A 25,990-nucleotide genomic window follows, 5' to 3' on the forward strand; every position below is an offset into this window, starting at 1 on the left:
AGAGAAGAATGAACTYACAGCCACCCTTTCAATTGTTTTTGCCTTTTGCTCAATTTCCAGTTTAGACTCCATAGTTGGTTTTGTTGTTCAGAAACAGAAAAAGCTTTTTGATAAAAACAGTTGGTTGCACATTCAATTCAAAAAAGCAGTTCAGTAAAAATAAATCATCAGCTCATAGAGGAATCTTTATGAATAAACTTTGCACCCTGGGATGCTGAAAGTAATGGAACAGCTAATCTTAGAAATCATGCCCAGGCACATGAAGGACATGAAAACCATGAGGAGTAATCAACATGGCTGATCACCAAGGGAGAGTTGTGCTTGACTGACCTGTAAACTTCTACAATTAAACAACTGCCCTAGTAGTTAGGGGAAGAAGAGAGTCTATCTGGGCTCCAATAAAGCCTTTATTTGCTCTCTTATAAGAGTCCCACAGTCTCCCAAGCTGTTGCTGTMGGGACTGGTTGATCAGACAGTAAGGTGGATTGAAAACTGGCTGAATGGTTGGGCCCTGAGGRTGGTGATGTAAGGTGCAAAGTCTGTTTGGAAGCTGTATCTTCATGATAGGGTGCAGTTTACTTTCATCAAGTTTGCTGATGACATAGAGCTGGTCATCCAGATGGAGTGGCTGCCATCAAGAGGGACCTGACAGCTGAGGAAATGGGCTGACAGGAACCTCAGCTAGCAGTGCAAAGTCCTGTAACTGGCAAGGAAGAGCCCTATGCATCAGCAGTGCAGGAGTCCAGCCAGGTAGAAAGATTGGTTGAAATGGACCTGGGAGTGCTGGTGGACATGAACCAGAGTGGTGTTCTTGCTGTATGGAAGGCTACTGGTATCTGGTATGGATGCTGCTGATAATACTGGTATCTACTGGTATGGAAGGCTGCATGAGAAGTATTGCCAAGCAAACAGGATGTGCCATCCCCTCTGCTCAGCACTGGTGAGTGCTGCATTCAGCTCTAGGCTCCTCAGGAGAAGGCTGATATGGAGCTATTGCAGAGAGTCCAGCAAAGGACCATAAAGCTGATGGAGGAACTGGAGCATCTCTCCTTTCCTTTTGAGGAAAGGCTGAGGGAGCTGGAACTGTTCAACCTGGAGAAGGCTCAMGGGTGAATCCCATCCATGCGTATAAATACCTGARGGGAGGGTGCACAGAGGATGGAGCAAGGCTTTTCTCTGAATCTGTGATACATAGTACCACTAGCTGCTTCTGGTTGAGGAGCTCAAGACGTATATGAAATTGTTGTATATCCTACTCTGTATTTACAAAGGTTTCTTTGAATGAAATCATCTTAGCCTAATCTTAAAAAGAAAGGAGTCTTTTCTTTTTGATGTATACATATTCATCATAAGAATGATGGAAAAGAAGAAGAAAAAGGAGAAACCAGGTATTCTGCATAGCCTTGTAGTGGCATCTCATCTCTGATCTTTTATATAGTTAGTTCAGGGAGTGAGAGCATAATGTACAATGAATTAACATTGCTTGAATTTTGTATTGTTGGATACAAAGTGAGCCTCCCATTTCACAGAAATTTTGCCAAGAGCAAATCACCAGGATTTCATCTGTAACATTCTGCCACATGTGGGAAGGGGCACACCAGTGACTTTGCATGCAACTTAGGAAAAGGCTGAAGTTCTTAGTTAAAAACAATTTGGAGGAAAAGTGTTTACCTTGCAGCTACTGCTTTAATGTTCATTTCACATATTGTGACTCCTGTGATTCTGGAAGCTTTCTGATCCATCCTGGGCTGAAAGACCACAGGATGTGGGATCACTGTTGTTCTTGCTCTGGATTTGTACTGTTCCTTGTGCTGGGGGTTTAGTTTTCATTTCCAGGGAAACGTGTTGCTGTTTTCCCTGCAAATAGGAAAAAGGAAGGCTTGTGACAGAATAGCAGTCTGTCCTGAGAATAAATTTGGTAAAGGAAAARGCAGTCAGCTAGAGTTTTGGAGACTTCTCTGTGGATGTGACTGTACAGACTGTATGCATATCCAGATAAAACTGATTTCCTGTAAAGTAGTGGTATTTAAATACAAGGGAAGTGAATATGTCTAAAATTTAATTAACTTCATACTGAATATTGGCCTTGTCTTGCATTTGGACTTTTCCTGGTTATAGGGTGCTACTTGGTCAATGTGAACAAGAAAACCGTGCATGTTAAGAGCAAATACTTCTTCCTAAGCATTGTCTTGATAGCTATTTTTTCAATATAGAAAAAAAAACCCCACTTCTGCAAATTATACTCTAAGACTGCAAGGCAGAAGGTCATTAAGCAATGCTGTTTTGAAGAAATGAATGCTCTAGTGGTCRTTTTCTTTCAGATAGTGACAGGTGGTGCACATAAAAATGATGCTTAGATTTTGGCAGTCTTTGTTCATTTTAGTTCAAAAATCTCATGTGTTTTTTCTTTCCCTGATTTTAATATWAATTAAAATCCTTATAAATTTAAGGATCAAAGAGACTGCTCCCTCTTGCTCCCAGTCCAAGCACACAAGTTAATATGTTTTTGTATTGTTATGTGAAATACTTTTTTTTTTTCAGTATGTGTACTCAAATTTTCTTTGTGTCGATGACAGAAAAAGTGATTTTTGAGGAGCCTAATATGACTCARTGGAAGAAAAGTCTGCTCAATTCCATTTCATAGACTACTAATTTGCTAACATTAGAAAAACTTCCAGTCCTTCCRATTTGTTGGAAGGACTTCTCTCATGATATCCTAGAATTTAGAATAAAATTCTCTTTTGAAACAACAAATTCTAGCTGTATTAGAATACTTTTTCTGTATTGGTGGAGCCAGGCTTTTATACTTTGATGTTGACAGTAAGGGATTTTGAACATGGTTCTAGACACCAAAGATATGACTTCTTTGTATCTTTGGTGCTTAGAACTTGATTATTAATYAAAAGTATCTCATACTAAATGTCTGTTCCAAAAGGTTTTGACATAATTTGTGGTATTTTCTTTTCTGCTGTATTGTTATTGTCATTGTATGTAATGGCAAGAAACAAACATTATTTGCATCCTTTTGCTGGAAATGAGTAGGTATTTGCATTGTCTTCGTCATTAGTAAAGRTTTAAATCTTGGTAGTATGTATAACTATCTGTATTAAGAATAACTGATTCCTGATGTGTCTTTTTGTTTTGTTTCTTTTCTTTCTTCCCATAGAAAACCGTTGCATCTCCAACTGTTTCACGCCTTACAGATACTTCAAAATTCACGGGTTCTCACAAAGAGAGGTTTGATGCCAGTGGAAAAGGAAAAGGCAGAGCTGGCCGAGAAGATCTGGTGGATAATTCAGGATATGTATCTGGTTATAAGCATGCAGGCACATAYGATCATAAAGTACAAGGAAACAAGTAAGGCTGAGGGTTTACAACACAGAGGGGGATAGAGTATATATTTGTAAGCATAATGTTATGAATCCCATGTGTTTCGGTTATTGTGAATGTTGAGACTATATTGTCAAGAAGTTGTCTTCAGGAACTGGAACTGATTTCAACATCTGCTGAGCTACTTGCAGCACAACGCCACTTCATTACATTCCTCATGCATATATTGGCAAAAGTAAATAAATATATAGGTATGAAAAATACATCATTTTTTGAGCTTTAGGTTAAAAAAAACCCAAACCAACAAACAACAAAGCCAAAGTTGAGAGCAGTTATACCACACTTCGTCAATTCAATCAAAATATCTCAAACATTCCTAGATGTCCAGTTGCCCTGTTGGTGTCACAGAGAAGCTCTTGAAAAGAGGATCTTTTGTAGCAGTCTTTTTGAAGAATATCCCATTACTTATGCAGTTTCATTTGACTACTGTTTTGGAGTTTATTTTAAAATGTCTTACATGGGATCTGGCACTTTTCTTAAAACATTCAACAATATCCTATTGGGAAGTAAGTGGTAGTAATATACTAGGTGCTAGCCTGTAATTGTCGTATACCATTCATGGAAAAACTGAAAAAAAATGCTATTTCTAGGACAATATAGGCTCTGAACTATCTTRTGTCAACAGAAAGAGTTGGAAAATACCAGCCCTTACTTTCCTCCTGTCTATACTTTGTGCTTGTTACTGTATGTTCTGTAGCATGGTTCTGACTGGCTGGATTTGGATGGAGCTATTGTGCTAACATGGGAGGTGAGGAACAAGAAATTACTAAGAAAGTCTGTTAAGGATTTTCACAGTTTGTTTTCAGGTTTGCACTGCCTCACATTGGAAATGAAGGGGCATTAAGCTAATAACACTTTAAAATATTGTTTATGACTAAACACTGCCAATTAGATTGCTATTAAATTAATATTATTGTGCACATATGTTGGTACATAGTCCCTTTAAGCTCTAACATATGTAAGGAAAAACTTATGGCCCCTTAGAGTAAGGACATTTACAACTAATATGTATCTAATTAGGTGCAATTCACCCGCAAAAAAAAATACACCATTATAACTGGGCTACATTAGATCCATTTGAAGCCAAGGGCTTTGATTTTCTATTCAGTCTTGCTGCCAAACTTGGGAGTAATAGTTCTTGTGGGAATGGCATTCCACTGTTACCAGGAGAAGCAGTCCCACAGGGTTAACGTGCAGGCAGCTGAGTGTGACCTAGCTGGGGTCCAGAATGCCAAAATAAATTAACTAAAATAAAAAATGACTTGTTTTTTTTGGTAACATTGGAGAGAAAAGGCCCTTCCAGTTTTCTGCAAGAGCTGCACAAGTACCCATATGTATTGCTCTGATTCTCTAAAAGTTGTGCAAGATAGGATATTCAGTATTCAAAGTCAATTCTTTGCAGTTCTGCCTTGCTTTATTTCAAAAAGGACTTGTGCACTTATTTTCCTGTTCAACACTGAATAAAGGTTAACAGATGTATTGCTCTCTTTCCACTGTATCAGCGTCCCACTCAGTGCGTAAGTGTAGGTGAGCAGTGTGTGCTGTCATGCGCTGTGCAGGTGAACAGTCTGTGTTGGCCAATGTATTGAAAGGGARCACTGATTTTCAGCCCTGAAACTGTTCATGTTTTGTTCTGCTGACATTGTGTGATAGCCCGTCTTGTAACTTTGCCCTCAGTGACCCTTTGAGCCCACACTTCAGCCTGAAACCAAAACAATAGCAAACAAAAGGCAAGGACTTCCTTGTGTACTTGGACATCCTTTTGTTTTTTTATAATTTATTTTGATGTTTATTTTTAAGAGGGATGGAAGTTTGCCATAACTCAGCACACACTCAAGTAAATATTTAAATGGCTTTTCCCATGGATGGCTTTGGTTACCTGGGAAGATTTTAGATGTGTGTAAAGATGCTCAGGATGCAAGGTGTTCAGCTTTGTGATTCCTTTCCAAGAGTTACCCAGCATTCTTGAAGAATGGTTATCCACTCCTGTGTTGCATTGGTGACCTGCCACATTCGAAAGCAGAAAATAGCATATTTGATACCAACAGTGGCTAAATTATTCTGGCATGGTAGTAAACTGTCTAAATGTAAAGAACCTTCTTCTCTGTCCTTGATGCCTGTGCACCTGAAGATGGCTCCAGGATAATCCTGTTCTTTTTTAATCAATAAAAAGGCTGAGCCTCAAACCCTTGATGAATCCTTTAGCTAACTTACAGGCAAAACCAGTATCCCTGTTTTTCCTTTTGATTCAAGACTTGACTAATAACTCACTGGTAACTAAAAAGTTCTGGACTCAGCCTCACTAAAGGGTGAAGTCCAGCTAGCTGCAGAGTCCTACCAGCATGCTGTGGACCTGACTGTTTGTTGCTAGCTACCTGTCTCGTCTGGTACATCAGGTGACACTTAGATTTTAGGTGTACAAAGGACAGGCTTTCTCAGGTACCCAAACACAGAGTGTCAGTAATGCCAGAACATTGCCATACAGGAGGAGTGATTGGCTAGGAAGATTTTAAGGTATAATTAGGTTTTAAATTGTTAGTTCAAAGTGAGAGAGACCAGCGCATTTGTAAGATAGAAGGCATGCAAGGGAATTGAGAGTGCAGACAGATTCAGGCTGACACTGTCTAGAAATTGAGCTACTCTGTTCAGTTATAAGAGACTGATGGAACAAACTCGGGTTCTGCCAGAATTTACTTTGCATTGCTTGTGCAGTATAAAATCTCTGCTGTGAATCAAAGCACTTTATATGGACCTARTGCAAACTTTGAAATTCTTTCAGTAGCATAGTAAGCTTGGGATCAGAATCTGAGCAGGTGGTTCACATAGTAGTATTTTATTTTGAGGAACATGCTTTGTTTCTTTGTTTTTTCTTTGTTTCTTCTTTGTTTCTAAGGTCTGATGGTTTTAAACCTGAAAGTGGTGCATGAAAAGAAGTCATTCTGATGTGACAGTTACACAGGAAGGTTGTTGCTGGGAAGTCTTAGTACTTAGTATAGATTTTTCTCTTCTACTCGGTGTGAAAGATAATGGCTATGAATGAAAGCATCTTTTGTAGCTGTGTGTTAGGGGTTCACTACCTACCTAAGTTCTTACTTTTCCACTAATATTGGTAGGGAATTAAAAGCCTAAATACTTGATTATTAGCTGTTAAGTTCCAGGCCTGCTTGGGAATCAGGCAAAGTACATTTTCKTATTCATCTGCTCTTCCCTCAACTCTCAGGACAGCAAGTACAGCTTGTACCTCAAAGGTGACAGGAAGGGATAGCTGAGGAGATGCAGGAGGTGCCCCATTTTCAGCACTTAGAGTAGAGCATACTCTCTTCTGGTGCACCATGCTGTAGACTGTAACTAAATGTCATGTCTGAAGTAAGGACCTGGGAACCTAACAAGGTTTACTGTGCTCTCTTTTTTGGGAGGCATTTCAACTCATTCCATCTAAATTTCCAGCCTGATTTTCAGCATCTTACACTACCTACCTAGCACTGTCTTATATGACATCTTCTATAAAACCCTGTTGTTCCTAATTATCTTTGCTTTCTTTACTACAGAAGTTGCTACCAATAGAAATGTGATCGGAAAATTCAGATAGCTTTTAGAAATAACTGCCTTAAAGAACAAACTCCAATTTTATTTAATTATTGTGGCAGTACACAATCCTTATCTGTATGTCTACTGAAGCTTAACCTGACCATCTGAAGTTTTACAAGATTGAGGACAAGAAATAAAAAGCCTTGCTAAGGCAAATGAATAGTTCTTACAAATAATTTTTTTGAAATAACATAGTTTTAAAATTAAATATGCAGAACTCAAAAGGCATTTTCTTATTAGTGCTTGCTTACTAATTCCCTTTAGTCACTCCATGAGCATTAGTTGAGAACTTTGCTAGGAGTTTTGCAACCATCAGTATGGAAATATCAAAACCAGAAATTGTCCTCCTCTTTGTGGTTATCAAAGCTATCACAGTAGTGTTACTGAGAAGCAGACACTAAAAAAAGCCACATAGTTTCATGAGTCCTATATGAACAGTTTGTAATAAAATATTTGGAATCCCAAGGGAAATATTAAATATTAGACAGTAGCCAAAATTTAGCCCCTTTTTTAAAAAACCTATAATACTTCTTACCTCCTTTTCATTTAGGGAAGGGAAAGGGAGATTTCAAAACTACTCTCATGTGACAGCTTCTGTTTTTCACCTGCATAGAGAGGGTTTTTTGAAGATATTTTGGATTGAAGTATGTATTTTACTGACCTTACCCAAATTAAAAATTTGTCTGACAATTTTTTAGCATTATACAAAGTTTTGTTCACAAATTACCATTTCAGTAATCCGTATTTTCCCTCTATTGGCTCAATTAATATTTTTATGGTAGCTGGAATTAGGCAGGTTTGGCATGCAAGTGRTAGGTATCCCAGCCATCTGTAACCATCTGTAGAGAAAATCCTCATGTATATTCCTCCGAAACCAAAACTTTGAAGTTGTAATTGATAGGTTTTTTCCTTAAGGCTTTTCATAGTTATAAAATGAATGTTAATCCTTTGTGCCTGCATGTATGGTAGTGAAAACATAACCCTGCCTTCAGTGATGCATGTATTCTGGGGGCACATGCCTGTCACCCGTGAATAAGAATTCTCTGTTTGCACTGGCCAAGAGCAAGCTTTTTACCTTCATGATAGAAGAAACGTAACGTGTTACACTGGTATGTGTCCTCTTAACTGACTGTCAGCCTTGCGTGTGCCAAAATAACTATGCCTTTGTGTATGTTGTTTGTAGTGTGAATATTATGTTCTTGGCTCATCCCTTAGTTGGTATTAAGTAATGTAATGCACAAGACTTATGTAGGTTGTGTATGTCTACACATACTCTTTGGATCCAGCTCAAGTARTTAAATTGTATAAATGTTGATGCAAACCTTTCAATCTTATTGGGCCAAGCTCTAGTCCTGCAGCAGGTGCTGTTCATCTTGGTCAGCTGGGGACATTGTCATTCTCCCTTCATAGCATGAAGGTAAAGATCTAAGGAGGCTTTTATGGTTTTACCTGTCTACCCTGTTCTTAGGGAAATCACTCTTCAGCAATTCTAACATAGACTTGGTGTGACAAGAGGAGTTTCTTCATGGTAAGGAAGTAGGAGAGACAGTTAGGGTGAGAGCAAGCTTTTCTCTGAGCACTCTCAATAAAATTTAAAAATTATGCTCTGCATGGGCCCTGTATTTTCCTTTGCTTCAGCTTTGTGAAGCAAGTTGACACTCGCTGTGTRAACACACAGCTTTTCGTCATCTGTTAATGAAGTATGAAGTGGTATATTGGGAGGGTGACAGTAAATAGGAGTGTCATACATGGCCTRTGGACTCAGATTTTGCTTGGACCTTTATAAAATTAAATACCTGCAGCATAATGACAGCTCTCAAACTTGTATGAAATTCTTAAAGTCTGGAGTATCTCAAATTCTTATAGGTATACCTCCTGTATTTGGAGTGTTTGCCCATAAAATAGCATTTAAACATTTAGTTGCTCATTTTGTGCAACGCCCAAGTGCCCATTTGGCTTACTTAATATAAGCTGGAAATTACGGTCAGGGTTGTTCTTTTTAAAACTTAAGAATCCTAGAACTAGTAAGAAACCTATAGTTGCATTCTTGCTTGCTCATTAAACTCAAAATCAATGCTTTGAATGCTGTCCCTGCTAAGAATGATGCTTCTGGAAGTAAAATAATATTGCAGATAGAACTTCTTAATTGTCTTAATTTTCCAAGTAATTTATTTTTGTTGAGAGAAGTGTCTCTTGATATATTTGGTACTTTTTTATGTTTTTCAGTATATTATCACTGTTGTGTAGCTCAAAAGCTCTGTGGAGAAGGTGTATTTCCAAACAAGTTGAGGATACTACTTTTGGCTTTGTTGTCAAAAAACATTTGAATTGCCTTGTTTTATACAAACGAACTGATCATTCACTCAAGGTAGACTTTGGCAAGAGCAAGCCTCATTATGAATAAAAGRGGGGAAGTCCAGCCTCTTTGCTGGACACTCTTGATAGACATTTGCAATTCTGGTAGTCTGAAATGATTTTTTTTTAAAAACTATCTTTTGTATTCATGCACATGTGCATGTGCATGCACAGAGGCACTGCTTGGGGGCAATGGAGTGGCAAAACTACAGAAGAGGCTTTTTTTTTCTCTTTAAATCTTGCATTTAGAAATGAGCATTGAAATGCCCAACTGACTAACTGGATTTGGAAAAATGCTAAACTACTATCATATTCTGTTGCAGCTAAACAGCCAATGAATTAATTTTCAAATACAGTTATACAGCATCTCTTTTTTTGTGAGTTACTGTAAAGCTTATGGCAGTGTACGAAGTGGATTTTGATGTAAACATTTGTTAAGGTTTTGAAGATAATGCTCATGATAATTTCCCCTTACCTCCAGTTACCTTTATGCAAGATTTTTCTATCACTTTGCACATTTTTCAGAAAAGATCAGAAACATGAATAAAGTTATTCTCAAGTAAATTAAAAATGTGGACCCAAAAATACATTCAGTTCATCCATCTTTGCATTTTGATTGGGACCTACATTATAGATGAACAACAAAATAAGATAAAAGATGGCAATCTGTATACCCACAGTGCTGAATTATTTTAAGTTCCAGTTTACATCAGATGAGTTTCTGTGTGCTTGCATTTGCTCAAATGCTATTTTTAAACAAAGTAATTAAATAATGTGAAATAATCAGCCTGGGCTCTGTTAAATAGGGTTATATTAATGCAACTGAAATGCTGTGTATGTCTGTAATATTCMTGCTAAATATGTACTAGATTTTTACAAAGGCTTTGTGTGAAGTCAGTTAACGTACAAACTGATGTCCTGTATAAAATCRTTTTGGCAAACTACTTTTGTTAGCACTATAGTGTGTGAAAAGATAAGATCATAGACAAAAACAAGTTATAGGGTGCAAAAAAAGTGTATTTGTTTTKAATCTTTGTGCTGGGTTCAGAATATATCAGCTTTGGCAAATTCTTTCAGCAGGGAAATTTTTTTGTATAATGCTTGTAATACAAAGTAATTTGTCTTTACATTCTATAAAGCAGAGAAATGGTCAATGTGGATAAGTATATTGAAGTTTATTCTTAGMAAGGTGTTACATTTCACAAATTTAAATATTAGAGGAGAAATATATATTTATACAGAAGCATAATTTTTGAATGAGATTGATTTTCTTCAGTCATGAACCATTGATTTATCCACATTATGCTTTATTTGTTTGCTAGCTTATTCATCAGTCCATGCTGTTCCAACATCCATTTCTAATTTGATTTAGATGTTTTGATTCTTCATTTGCACAAATATGGATGTGTATGTAGTCAGGACCTGATCATAAATTGTGGATGCAAAACTGTCTTTGATTACCTAGAGCACTAATTAAAATTTAATTGTTAAGCAGTTGGGATATGGAGATAGGTCTTGACATAGTCTTCCTTGGAGCATTGTACACTGTTAAAACCCTTCAGTGAAGCTTACTAGCTTTTGTTCTTATTTTCATATGTCTTTCATAAGCCAGGAAGCTGCTGTACGCTAAGAATTGCCTGCAATATTTATAATTGCAGGCATTGCGAACATTAACATGCAGCTTTACTAGCCTACTGTGTTCACTGTGAAATTTTCAACACGATAAAAATTTTACATGATCATTTAACCTTACAAGTTTACTTTTTTTCTCACTAATTTAACACTGAATCTTGTTTTCATTATTGCCAATGAACAACTTGAGCATAGCATTTCTAAATCTTGACTATAGTAGATAAACATGTCCTAAGCAAAGATTTTTAACCACTTGATGAAGGGGGCCAGGCACCATGCAGTGCAAAGCACAATGGGCAAAATCTTATCCCCACTGCAGCCAGTGCCAAAATTCTAGCTGGTGTTAATAAAAATAGAACCACCATTACCAAGGGGTTGATATGCTTAGTAACCATGACAAGAGGTTATGGGGGAGCACAACAGTGATTCTCTATTTCCATGTCTTTTTTTTCTGTTAATTTAAAACTACTACTCTAAAATCTTTAAAATAAGTAAAGGAAACTTGAAGGGGGGGGATCATATACTACTAGTTTGTACTAGGTTTTTTCAGGAAAAGGAAACAAATTTTTATATATATATATATATATATGCAATATATTTTTACACTGTTTATTAATGCTAGAAAGTATTAAATGTATCACTTTATCTGTGTGAATGTTAAAGTAATGACAATGTTATGGATGTTTTAAACATTTTGAAGTTGTCTTGTTAAATTCTAAACCCACATTAACAATGGAAAAGCTACCTTGTCTGCAACACTATTGTTGATGTTTTAAGGAAAAAGTAGAAGTGCATCAGTTGTTTTGATTAGCACTGTAAAAGCTTGGCTTGAAAAGTTATAGTGAAGTTCATATTTTAAACACCGTTTCTTTAAAGTATAGCTTCTCATAAAGTACGTTACTGCTGTTGACTGACTGTGTAAAATTGTATTTTTAGTTGGTAAAGTGATCAATAAATGTGTTACTATGTCAATTCCAGGATTTATTGAAGTAAATGGTATTTGCTGATCAACTTTGTAAGTAACAGTTATTTTACAGTTTAGATGTTAATTTAATTGCTGATAAATATATAAATCACGTCAAAATGCTCTCTGAACATGCAGCTGTCTGGTTCTGAGCAGAATTTATTTCTTCTTTACGATATATATTTTCCTAGTTTGAATAATGACTAAAGCTGACCATTAATATTTTGAGAATTCTAATATGATGCTTGAATAATCCTAATGATGATTCACCAAATGAGATCTGTCAGGGATGAAACAATTTGTTCTTAACTAGCTACCTAATGTAGATTGATCCTCAGTGCAGAAGCCTGAGTTACTTCTCTCACCTTCTCTAAGTGGTGTTGAAAATATTTACTTGTAAGGAAAGTAATTTGCTTCACAGAACATTGTTCTAATGATGTTACATCCAAAAAAATATGGACAGTTCGTTTATAAATAATAATATTGCTCAGCTTTCCAGTAGCAAAAATACAATGATTTTATTCAAGAAACAGAAGACTGAAATATTTAATTTAATTCAGAACATCATAATAGCGTAATTAATAATGTAATAATTAAAAAACAAGTCACARTGCTGCTCTATAAATATAGCAGTCAATTAATAATTTGTCACTCCAGTGATTAGCAACTTCAAGGAAACAAAACTAAACAGCTAACAGTTACCCTGTCTCTTTTCCAGTTGTTCTCAAACTGGAAATGGTATTCCTTGTTCTCACACACTAGGCAGCCTCCTTTAGAACTGCCTTTTAAGTAAAATCTAATATGGCTGTCCTGAGATAGCTTTTCTTCCTGCACACAGACCCCTCCTGCACTCCTTTTAACTCTTAGCATGTTTGGTTTTGAAACTGTGRAAAACATAGTAAAGCACAGCTTCTAGGAAAAATCAGTATTTTTCTTTACGATTCAAAAAGCCTTTAAGATAGAGGACTCTACCCTACTCTTCTGCTCTATGAGAATATAAGATACTAAGATTTGTATTTTCAAAAGAGTTACAGATTTTTTATTTTCCTGTAGGGCTKCTAGAAGTGTCCACTCACCCCTACACACCACTTACACATAATGACTTTAAAATGAAAAATAAATCCGTCTGCTACTTTGTGTTCTCTTTATTCCAGGAATACAATTATTTGGGCTAGTTTTCAGTCTGTATAGCTACTCTAGCAGTAACTATGCGCTCCTGCTCTTGTGTCCATATTTCATGTGTAGGCTGATTTTTTTCCAGGTTTAATCAGCTGTTCTACCACAGCCAGGACTGCATGGAGAAAGGTGTGGAGGCAAATAGAGGCTACCTTTGCTACATCTAAGTCTTCAGGGGACTTAACCTGGTCTTCTAGTTAGCCTTTTTTTATTTACTCAACTTTCTGTTTAACTCACTGCACCAATTTATTAATGATGTAAACTCACCCAGGCACATTGAAAGTTCACATACTTATTGATCAGTATTCATTAGATACCCTCTCAGTCCTTTCTCCTCCACAACAATAGTGCACATGTATGGAAGGAATAAAAGACAGGGGTGTAGGTGGTCTGGGGAGGAATAAGCACAGGAAAAGAGAGGGATGAGCCATAGGTAACTGGTCTATGCAGTTATTTGGTGATGCCTTGGACCTCCTAAGTGCCAGCTGCCCCGTCTTGTTAAATTAAATTTCTAACTACTTTCTTGAATTAGGGGATTCTCTATTCCATGTACATATGCACTTTGGGAGGTCTAATTGCTATCAACTGGAGTCAGACCGTGGGTCACAACAGCCAGTGTTTCCTGCAGTGCCAGCAACTAGAGTGGAGACTGTGGGTGACAGGAACCCGTATGCCTGTGGTGCCAGCAGCTGGGTTGAGTGAGGGCTTGTCTAGCACCATTTAGTTAGGTTTGAACCTAGACAGCAAGCAGGGGCTTTAGCATCAGTTACCAAAACATATATAAGACTGGGCCAGATACATATATGTCTCTGAGACAGCTGGAAGCACATACCAAAAGGGACCAGGCAGTCCAGAACAACTGCTAGGGARGCTACAAGGTCTGATGGTGTGTGTCCCTACACAAGAAATTACAGAATCTGCAGGATAGTTACTCAGCTGGCTGCACACCTAATTCCAGTTACTCGAGGGATCCAGTGTCTGCTGGTCTGCATTAGGTGGGAAGRGAATGATGGCACAGGACTGTACCAGCAGATGAAATATAGCTGTGAACTTCATAGACTTGCAAGTCCAGATTCCAGCAGCAGGGGAAAATAGAGATCCAGACACTAGGCGGTTGGATAGGCTGTCTGGAGGGAATCACATTTAGTATATGCATGTTTCCTACTAGCAGCCCTTCATCCTGGTCATAGCCATAGACAGTATGTTGGAGCCAATTTTGGTTTTGTTGGTGGTTGCTTTGGTTTTTACAGTGTAGAGGGGTTTTGGCTGTGTCCATCAACACTGCYATCATGAAACAGCTTTGTCTTCTTTCCACTGCTACTAACATCTGTCATTACCTGTATTGTTACAAAAACGTTGACTTGTGTTTCTTAACTTATAATAGCTCCCATTAAATTGCTCAAACTGAGTCTCAAGGCATGTGCATGTCTGCTAATTCTTGATAGAAATGAAAGTTTGTTACATTAAAATAATTCAGGCAACCAGTTTTGTTCCTTTTCCCAGTTAAATTAAATGTTTGGTTTTTTTCAATATTTCCTTTAAGTAGTACTTTGGTGGTTTATTCTATTTTAGTGCTACTATTTTGAACTTTTACTAMAAAGGAAATTTTTAAAGGAACAAGTCTTAAAAGTTTCTTAGTGGAAAAAATTCTTGTAGTGAAACCCATTGTTTGGGTTTGACATTGACATTTGTTCATTGAGAGTAGGTTTCATGTGTTCATGTCATTGGATCAGATGGAGTATAAAACATGAAAARTTTTTTAATTTATATATAAAATTTATATATATATATATGTAATATCAAGAGATAGTTATATGTACATATTAAAAAATTAGTATAAAATATTTCCCTTTATTTGAAATTCAATCTCTGTTCTTTTAGGCATGTGTCACCACTATGAAGTGATGTTGTATGTTAATTTTGGGATCCTGCTTTAGCTAATTGCCATGACACAGGCATTCTGAAGGATGTAATCTTAAGTAAATCTTGTTTGCCTTAAAAGCAGCATCACAGCATTTTGTCCTGTGTGCAGTCTTTGCTTGTTAACACCTTCTCATTCTCGTCATTCTCATAACCAGCACTTGACATTGGCTTTCATGCTGAGCTGTGCCTCATTCTGCTCTTCTCAGTTTCTTGTGTGCCTGTTCTGTGATGTCCCACCCTAACAGGAAGGAAGCACCCAAGATTTGTAAATGCTTGTCAAAAGGAATAATAAAAGTCAGAGGGCCCACAGTTTTRTTATTAAATTATACACTTAGCATGGAAATTGGTATGTTAGTCCCTGACCTACTCTGTAAGCCAGCAGTGAGTTTTGGGTAAAAGGGTAGGGTCAGAGGGAAGAGAACAAGGAAGAGATTAATGGAAGAGGGGCAAAGAGAGATCATCTGTCCAGCTGATGGGATGTTCAGAGTCCTGGGGGTGTGTGCCTGGGCTTGATGGGAGTACCATTTTACAGATCTGCCTGSCCTGAGGTCAGGTTTCTCACTTTCTGTGCAAATTAGTTAACATTTGCAGTCTGTTCTTTCAGAYGTGTCTGGAAATGGGTTGGAGGGCTACAGGGGACTTGGGTGATCTCATTTCCTCCTGCTGGATTGGCCTTTGATTGACAATTCATGTCTGCTTCTTCAGTGATGCTGTCTTCTGTTGTTTGTTGTGCCTTGAAGGACTAGAACAAGGATATTTGTCCGTGCCCTACCTCCCCTTGGTCCTCTTCTCCAATCAAATCTTGCTCTTGGAACACATCCCTTGTCTGGCCCTGTGGCTGTGCAGTTACTGGTGTGTGAGACAGACACATTAGTGCCTTATCATCTGGGCTTCTACATACTCTTGAGTCGTAGTTTGATCTCATTTAAACATTACCTGAGATAATTTTGGACCAAGTTGTGTTTCTGATTCTTTTAGAAGTAATATGAGATTGTGTTTAAAATTCCATTGTAACCCAAATTTTCACTTTTCTGCAGAAGGCAGMCCATATAAGAACTCTAATTAGTGAATAAGTAGCTGTTTTCCTCAGGTATTTTGCACCACCCAGAATGCCATTAATTATGATTATTGATGCCATACGTTMATGTAAGAACACTTTATAATGTTGCTAAACAACTGGATGTTGAACAGAAAGGCATGAATTAAACCATATTTGTAATGAATTACGAGATATTTTTTCACAACACAAATTGATGAGGTTGTGAGCTTTTGTTTTGGAAAGAAGCAAATCCTTCATTTCATGGACCTGTGAAGTGATAAATCTTTGGCAGGATATTAAAAAGAATCCAGTAGGTGGTGCACAAGGCATAGGGGAGACAGGCAATGCTCTGGAGACCTAACTGCCACCTAGAAACTGTTTCAATTAAAGAAAAGTCATCACAAAGAGTTAAAAGTAACCCCAAAATTAAGTTTAAAATCATTGATGAAAAACCCCAATGAGAAGTCTAGGGTGCAAGCAAATTTAACTTTGCCAGTGAAAGTCTTCTTGCACTTTTATGTAGATTCAATGACTATATCTGGAAGAAAWCCAGATCTTACTGCTAAAAAGAAAAAACCTTTTGTCCCAAAGCCTGCACAGTACAATATTGCTAGAGTAGATCAGGGTGAGTGTGAACTACCAAATACCTAATGCATGACACGGAGCTGAAACCCAAAGATCACATCCATTTCTCCTATCACACAGCAGGAAGGAAGCACAAGGGCTTGTGGATCAGTGTCCCTGTTCCCTGTTTCCACTGCAGGATATGTGTCCGTTATATCCAGTATTGGCTCAAGACACTCTTTGGTACAGCCCTTGTGCATGTCTTCCTCCAGAACCCTACCTCCAGTTATTAGCCAAATTCCCTAAGCCATTACCTCCCTGTGCCCCTGAAGGACTCTCACACACTGCCTGTTAAGCAAGAGGCAATTTTTGGCCAGCCTGCACAAAACTCAGCCACCCACCAAAGGTACACAAATTCTAAACACTGCAGCCTTTTCTTCAGTAAAGACACTATAAGAAATTTCTATGACTGTTCTTATGTTGGTCATCTCCTCAATATTCCAACTTCCATTTCATAAAATGGAGACATTAAGCATTGTTTTTTCTGACTTACTGTCTCTGTCATATTTTACCACAGTTCTGGATGTGACTACTAATCCACATTACAGCTTCAGAATAGGGTTTAAATGAAAGACAATTAYGTATTTGAAAATTTTCCAACACCACCTTGAGAGAAAAAAAATGAAATTTAAAATACTACATTGTATGTAACTTGTATCTTAATTAGAATCATAAAATAACTCAGGCTATAAGGGATTCTGCATGTCCTCAATTGTCCAACTCTTGCTTAAATGATCTCTCTAACTTCAGTGTCAACAAAGCTGCTGCAGTGCTCTGTTCAGTCATATTTCAAAAGTCATCCCTWAGTGCTTGACCAGTGGGAAAAAAATCCTTCCCTTACATGCAGCTGGAATTGTGTTTGTTGCCATGGAAGTGTTAGCTGCCTCTTGTCATTTTACTGTGTGTATTCGTTAAAATCTGGCTTCATTTTCTCCATATGTCCCCATGTGGAAGACAGCAATTAGATTCTCCTGTTCCCTTTTACCCGGCTCTTCTCCAGGGTAAAAAAACCYGTATCTCTCAGTATATAGTATATATTCCAACCTCTACCATTTTAGGGGATCTTCTCTGGACTCTTACATTTTATGACCTCTCTTTYACTGGGGAACCCCAGAGTGGAATAGAGTACTGCCTTGTAAGTGTTAAATAGAGAGAAATAATTTCTTCTCTCAATGTGCTCTTGTTAATAGAGCCCAGCTTGTATTGTGGTTATGTTCAACTCATTATACAGGAAAAGCCCAAATTTTCTGCAGAGCTGGTACATAACCTGTCAGATCCTGCACCTGCTATAGGGGTTTATTCTATCCAAGGTACCACACTTTGCATTCATCTTTGCTGAACGCAGTTATGTCTGCTAACTGCTCAAGGTAAAAAATTCCTTCCCAGCAGCAAGCCAAGTGCAGTTAGTTCTTTGCTATACTTTTGTAAACACCAAGCTTCTTGTAATTTAGAAATCCTCTTGGGATGGGAATGGGAAAAGTAATGTAAGTTTACCGAGAATACATTTATTCAGAATWACTTACTCTATTGATTCATATTTCTAAAGATAATAGAATCACGTGATAATATTAAAAAAAGCAATTACAACTGAAAGGGATGGCCTTGAATGTAATTTGAGGGGCCCACTTTAGTCACCTAAGCTCAGGGTGTCTAAAGTGCCAAGGAAGTTATGTAAACTTAGTAAATGATAGTGTTTATTCCACAATTTTCTGGCTGCATGTCCAGAAAAACAAGTTCTTAAGAGGAGCAAGAATGTTCTACATACAACATATGCTGGAGCRTCATTTCAGCTGACCAGAAACTAGACAACATGACTTCTTGATGGAAGTTCTATATTGCTGAACTTCCTGTATGTTCCCCAGAGCTTTACTGAAGGGAAGCTGATAAAAGTATTTCAGACAGTGACAGGTCTGGTAGAAAGGATGTAAAACCTTTATTTTATTTTCAAATACATAATTGTGAGAGAGCTTTAAAAATGTAGGACTAAAAGCTTGATGAGGTAACCATCTCCCCAGTTAAAATCAGATGGCTAAAATAAGTCCACTAATTTAGACCAGTTAATGGCAGGATGGTCTACTTGAGAACAGCTCAGAAAGCTGCAACAATCTGCTAGGTAAGAAGGAGACAATAGAGCACTGCTRAGCTGGAAAACAGTGGGCAACCTAAAAATTATATTGTGCCTGTATTTATGTGAGCATACATATTAAAAAAGGTAAAGTTATAAAAAAAATCACTGAAGTATGTAAAAAAACCAAACTAATATTACTCGAATTGTAATTACTATATTCTAATACTATATCTTGACATAACAAAATGATACTACCAAAACTAGTATTCAAAACAGAAAATAGATTTGTTTTTTATTGCCAGAGGAGTGCTTAAAGGCACAATGTGTAGTTACCAACATAAGAACCAACAYAATGGAAATTTAGATGCAACCAAACAAAATATTTCAAAACACAAACCCATTCTGAATACATCAGAAATCCTTTCTCCTCTATGCTAACTAGAGATGCCTAGTTCCCAGAACACTTGCAAACCCATTTCAGCTTTAGAAAGAAGCTAGCAGMAACTCTTGAAAATTAATGGCTTAATGAGTCCACATATAATGTATGAATGTCAAGAGACTAATAAATGTCATGGGATGCCAACTGAAAAGGTGCCTTCAAAAGTGAATTAATGCACAGGAAACTGACAAGACTTACTAGATGTTTCTGCTATATGTGTGCTGCTGAGTGTGCTGCAAGACAGCTATTTTTAAATGAGACATGTGATGTACCAGAAACATTCCAGCCACTGAAGCATGAAGCTGTGTGTAACCAGTTCACCACATTGTGAGGCTGCAGTACTATATGTGTAATTATCTTTCCAAAATACTGACAAAAAATTCAAATGGTGGGGGAAGCCTTACAGATTTTGTAAGTGTTTCACTACARTTTTTTCTTGAAGTCACCTAACTATACTGTTCGCTTTTGACTGAAGCTCAAACATCTGTGACAGCATTGCAGTATCACTGTTTCAATGAATGCATTTGTACCTTTTAGTTTCATCTGTTCAGTTCTGTTGCTGAGGAAGAGTTAATGCACGATCTGTACTAAATTGCACCAAAGATGTGTTTCAGTCACTTAACGCTCACTGGACAATCATCTGCAAAAGGAATTGATTAAATTAGGATTTTTACAAGTGTTTATGTCAGGACATTTGAGCAATGCCACAACATCTTTCAGATTTKATAAACATCTTTTAATTAAATAATGTCATGAATCAGTACTGAGGTGTAATAAACATTAACAAAAAAAATAAGTGCACTCAAGACAGCATTGTAGGACATGAAATCGATATTGACATACTAACTGTACACAAAACCTTGACAAATCATGTAAATTTACCCATTTTTCAGAGGAAAAGAGATTTTAATTTTTTTTTTAACTCACATGTCAAGAAAAAGTTACTTCATTATGGTTATTTTGAAAAAATCCATTATATAATGTTAAGTTATATAATGCAAAAATTATTTAGGGCTGCAAAGGAAGCATTAGGAATAAACTTGCTGACTTTATGTTAATGATACTTCTAGATTATCTAGGAATATAGAGAAAGCATGACATATAGAACAGCAACATGCAACARCAAGGCATATAAAAAATTTAGGTTGAACGATGAGAATTTTTGGCAGTAGACTCTGTGGCCAAAATTGATGACTAATGTCATTAGCCTTAGGACTTCATGTGCAACTAGGAAAGCTTCTGAATACTCTAAATATGACTATTCTTTAGCTTAGTCTTACAAATGAAACAATGTGATCTCATTCATACAAAGGTAAGCATGCAAACTGCCTGCTTTGAAAGTTGGTGGCAGGGAAAACGGAACAAATAACTTTATTTACAAAAAACAGTACAGAAATAAGTCTACAAAAGTCAAGAAAAAATAGGAAGGTCTCACAGTTAACTTCCACTTCAAATATACCTCTTGCTATACTGTTTAGTCAGTTAATAGTGTTAGTTATACTAGTAACTATTAATAGAAACAGCTATCTTCACTGTGGCCTTTGATATCAGTGATAAAGCAATAAACTACAATATGGATGACAGATGGAAGTTTACAAAGCAATAATGTGGCAATTTGTTTTGCAGCTCCAAAGGCAATTAAAAACAGCACAGCTTCCCAGGGGAAACAGACTAGTTTTCTTTCCTGATGCTACTGTGAGCACAAGAACAGACAACATCACCAAGGAAAATGAAATAAAGCCATCTTCTCAAAAGCATTTGTGTATACCATCAATTTGTATGTTGGGGTTTGTGATTACCTGTAAATACCTGTGAATTAATGAAGTCATATCTTCATAGCACAGTAATATAAAAGCTTAAGTGAAGAATATAGTACTGTTTTGTATTCCCTGAGTTTTACTTTGATCCCTACTTCAAAACAACTTTAGTCTGAACTAATTTTGTATTTCCAAAATACAGTCCAGACTGATCGAGGTTTGATATTTTACAAAAGCCAAAGTAGTCCAAAACAAGAGCCTTTTAACTTAGATGAGCATAAAGTTAGAAGAGAAACAAAGGTGAATGCTAAATTCTATTCTCCTTTAATATTGGCATTCACCAGCCTGAGACTGTGACATGTCAAGATGACCTGATCTAAAAGCCCATACTCTGAAAGTGAGAGATGACAATCCTTTYCCCCTGGTTTTTGTTCTCCGTGCTTCCAAACAGAGGTTGCCAATGCACATTCTTTTTAACTTGCACAAACTCCTGTGTTCTCTGGATTCCTCTGTGAACTCATGTCATATGTCAACTGGCCAGAGAAYAAGTCTATCAAGAAAAAGAAGACTCTCTTCTCTGCTAGGTTAATGAACTGAACTGGCTTGAAGAATTGTTTGATGCGTGCCAGAGGGAAACCAAAGGAATGTGGCCAGGAGCCAYGGATCATGGAGTAAGGTAAGATCTCTGCCATGACAAGGAGGATACAGGAACAAAAGCTATCCCTTTCTGCTTCAGCAAGGCATTCATTTCACRCCATTTTTTTAAATGAAAATACTCATTGTTGCAAACCTGGAAAAAATAGTGATTTTATTTTTATATTGCCATTGCAAAAAGCTGCAAAAAGCTATAAAAAGTAGAAGTGAAATTAGCAAATTTCATTTTAATTAGAGAAAAAAAATCTTAGTGTAAGGCATGACAACCGGGTTTTAAAGCAGCATGTCAAACTTAAGTCTTGCTATTTGTCCTTTCCAGTGACTTGTTCAAGTTCTCAAACGATTTTCTACATTATATCTTTTAAGTATATGTCTCAAGTTACATCACTACAGTTAACCAAACTGGAAAGCTGATCTGGTTGAAAGATAACCAACTGCGGTATTTTTTTGGTATTCAAATATATATGTAATTTTTTTTTAGATTTATTCCAGTATTCAGCTATACAAATGTCTTAGTGTTTGTGATAGGAAAGCAGCAGATAGATTTATTTTGGCAACACTACTGCTCAACATGAGCTCACATGTAGACTTAATTGCTCTCCCACCTAAGTCAGTAAAACTTCAAAAATAATAATATGCTAATGCCATTTTTCAATAGAAATAAGTAGCTAAAATAACTCTAGAACAGAAACAACTATTCAGGATCCCCATATGAAGCACCTGGGATTCCCATGATGCTGCCAAGTTCTGTGATTTGCTGTGTTTGAGTTCTTGTGAAATCACTGTTGCTATTAAAGTTCCCTTCAACATACAGAGGCACTGTGTTCTTCGGCATACTCACCCACTGGTGCAATATAATCCTTGTGAAAGACAAGAAATTTGAAATACTTAGCTGAGCTCTAAATTTACTTCACTCAGGGCTACTGCCAAAGCTTGGTTTCATTTTGAAATAGAGGGAATCCATGCTTTCCAAAGCATTCTCTGAATAGCTACAGGAAAATATGTTTTAGATGCGGATAATCAAGTGCAGAAGTTRCCACCTCAGCATGAAACCTACTCACGTCTTAGGATATATGTCTCAGGAATCACYATCTTATTTGGAACTTCAGCACTATGTTGTAACTGGAATTTGGCACTGAAACTCACTCATTTCACTATTGCAGTGTTGCTCTGCACTCTGGACAGCTGATGCTGTCCTAACCTTGTCTTCCATATGCTTTCCAGACTTGGTGTGTATTGGTTACATCTTTCTTACCCTAGTTAAGAGAACTTCAACCAACCAACCACACATACACATCCTTAACTCCAAACTAACCTATACATTGTGAGAGGGATCTAGGGATTTCAGGTGACTACATTTTTTCAGGGAATTTCAAAAAGGAGTAATTTTCTCCTGTCAGGAGCAAGGATGGCACATCACCTACTCAAGAGSAAAAGGGCAGGCAGGGTGGTTGGCATGACTTAGAACATCCATAACCTCAGCATATTTAAGAAAGGCAAGTAATGCCTTCTACACATTTTAATACTTAATAGGGTTAATACAAAATACATGATGAAGCTATTCTGCAGTAAGTCAAGAATTTTCAGTATCAAAAATAGGAAACATTAATTTCTTGTTTCTGCTATAGAGGCTTTTTTGGTATTTTTTAATGGTAGAACTAGTAATATTAATTATGTGGTAACCATTGCAAAAGTATGCCAGAAAGAACTATTACGTCTTTCAAATGCCAYTTAATATAAAGCCAGCACTTGCTCAATGCCTATATATCCACTCTCCAAGATAAAATAACCTCTACCAACTTTTCCTTGAAAACAAATATTTACAGCAGGTGCATATTATGCAAATTAAATCACTGTCATTTTGTATACAGGGAGAATCCACATCAGCTACACAGATCTGTGTTTGATCTTCTTTAGTAAAGAAGCTACAGAACAATAAAAACTCAGTTTCTAAATATATGATGGTTTTGCCCACAAAGTTTTTAAGTGTGTCCTGTAAGTCATAAATACAGTCTTTATTTTTTTTTTTTTTTAATATATAGTAATTTTTGAGAGAGAAAGTGGATTGTGCATTCCCTGGGTTCTGTTGTAGTTTTGGGCCTATCTCTGCTCAACTGTGTGACAATATTTCTGTAGGAACAACTATAATGAAAAGGTATTAATACRGTGCAGGAGACATCCAGAGTAAAATCTAGCCAGGATACAAGAAACAAAATATGTRTTTCTAAAATGGGAACTTATACACTCAGTCTCTGTATCAGACGTTGCCTATACCCCTCCCATGATTTAACTCAACATGTAACATTTTCTTTTGTGAAGAATTTATACGTATTAGTGGGCTTAGTTTCCATATCTAGGAATACTATTTCCTAATACCCTGGGATGTTGAAGAATTACCTACTTTTTGAAAACTTCTGGTTTCCAAGCATTGAATTATGAAAAACACTTTGTATTTCACATTACTCAAAGTTCAAGAAACAATAACTTAAGTATGTCAATGGCATATCTAAATTAAGTTACCTCTTAAAGCCAGCTGCATCTGAAGCGGTGTAGCCAGCAGGTCAAGGGAGGTGATTCACACCCTCTGCTCTGGTGAGATCCCACCTGGAGTGCTGCATCTGCTGTGGGGTCCCCAACACAGGAAAGATGTGGACCTGTTGGAGCAAGTCCAGAGAAAGGCCACAAAAATTGTTCGAGGGGTGAACATCTCCGAAGAAGGATTGAGGGAGCTGGTTGTTCAGCTGGAGAAAAGAGGACTCCATGAGACTTTTTTGTGGCCTTTCTGTACTTCAAGGGGGCTTTATAGCAAAATGAGGACAGACTTTTCATCAGAGCTTGCTGTGATAGGAAAGGGGGAGCAGTTTTAAATTAAAAGAAGGTAGATTCAGACTACCTGTAAGCAAGAATCCTTTTTTTTTTTTTTTTTTGTGAGCATGGTGAAACACTTGAACAGGTTGCCCAGAAAGGTGGTAGGTGTCCCATCCCTGGGGACATTCAAGGGCAGGGCTCTGAGCAACCTGGTCAGGTTGAAGATGGCCATGTTCTTTGCAGGGGGTTCAGACTAGATGAGTTTTAAAAATCCTTGAAGGACCCAATCCAAACCATTCTTTGATTCTATGATCCATAATCTACTACTAGAAATAAAGGATTACTAATGTCAACTCAGCCAAAACAATAACAGCTGCTAGCACTACCTGGAAACAGATGAAAAGGGCATGGGAAACAATAGAAATTCTTAYGCAGGAATTCCAAACCTTGTGGCATATTTAAACGAAAAAGATAAGGCAACCTGAGGGGTTTTTTTTTCCACAGCCTAAAGTTGGGAAACTTCTAAGTCCTGCTGCTCCCATATCAACCTTCCTTCCAGCTAYGTCCTCTTGTTGCTTTATTCTGCATTGACTCTGGTAGTAATTTAATCATCTTTCATGGAATAACAGATAATGAAACCAGAATTATGGAACAACTTTTTGCTGGATTACCAAGTTGAATTGTTATACTGCACGAGCTAATAAAGACCAGAGATGGTGCAAAGTGGAAAGGTGTAATACTGGAAATGAGGAAGAGAGAAAGAATAACAGTGAGGAAAAACAACAACAGAAACCCACCCCCRTACATCAACAACCTATTGATTAATCTCACCCTATTACAAAATCACCTATTTAAAAGGCTATTTTTATCTTGCAGCCCTTTTATGTGATATACATACATCTGAATAACAATTTACACATTCTGATTTTGCAGAGATTTGCATCCCTTGAGCCCACAAAACAAGCTACCACCTAAAATGCAAGATGACAAGGGACTTTATAATGAATCAGCAAACTATTTTTATTCTGGTGTATTGTGWACACAGCAGCTAAAAATCTGTGTGTTCTTTCGGTGTGGTTGCGTTTTTTTCCTGGTGACTCTTGACCGACACACCGCTATCTGCATTTTCTTCTGTTTGAGAGCACGTTTTACTGGCTCCATATGTAGGGAAAACACGGAACAGTGCTTATGACTAAGTATTCAGAGAGGACAGTTATGATGCCAAAACCTCTAACCTGGGTTAAATGCTGACATGAACCACTGCGGTGTCGTTTTATTAATGCATGAATTGTTGGTCGGGAGAAAGCGACACCACTTACATTTTTCCGTCTTGCAGTAACTGCAGCGGCTCAGGTTTGCAACGAGCGAGAACCGAGGGAGCRGTCCCTGAGCTAGCGCGTCCCATCTCTGACTCCGCCCGCTGCGAGGGTCTGCGGGCGGGGCTCGCCGCATCCCCCACGCAGCTCCCTCCTTCCCTGCTCCCTTCCCGGCCGGAGCTATGGCCTAGCGCTGGACGCGTCCATGCTCCGCGGGCTCTCGGCATGCCGGGCTCCCTTCCTGCCGCTGCTGCGCC

At 37.5% G+C, this 25,990-nt stretch overlaps 1 protein-coding gene across 1 annotated transcript in view; it reads left to right on the plus strand.

The window, feature by feature from the left end:
• The window catches only part of TPPP (tubulin polymerization promoting protein), a 78,261-nt gene extending 57,203 nt beyond the window's left edge, over positions 1–21,058 (plus strand). Inside the window, exons 4-5 of the mRNA XM_057379056.1 lie at positions 3,167–3,357; positions 20,825–21,058. Of these exons, the coding sequence (XP_057235039.1) occupies positions 3,167–3,357; positions 20,825–20,840 (207 nt within the window). The 3' untranslated portion in view covers positions 20,841–21,058. The remainder of the gene's footprint in view (positions 1–3,166; positions 3,358–20,824) is intronic.
• The last annotated feature ends 4,932 nt before the right edge of the window (positions 21,059–25,990 follow it).

This window comes from Malurus melanocephalus, unplaced genomic scaffold, assembly GCF_030028575.1.
Source record: "Malurus melanocephalus ecotype Western Australia unplaced genomic scaffold, MMel_1.1 scaffold_383, whole genome shotgun sequence".
NCBI lineage: Eukaryota > Metazoa > Chordata > Aves > Passeriformes > Maluridae > Malurus > Malurus melanocephalus.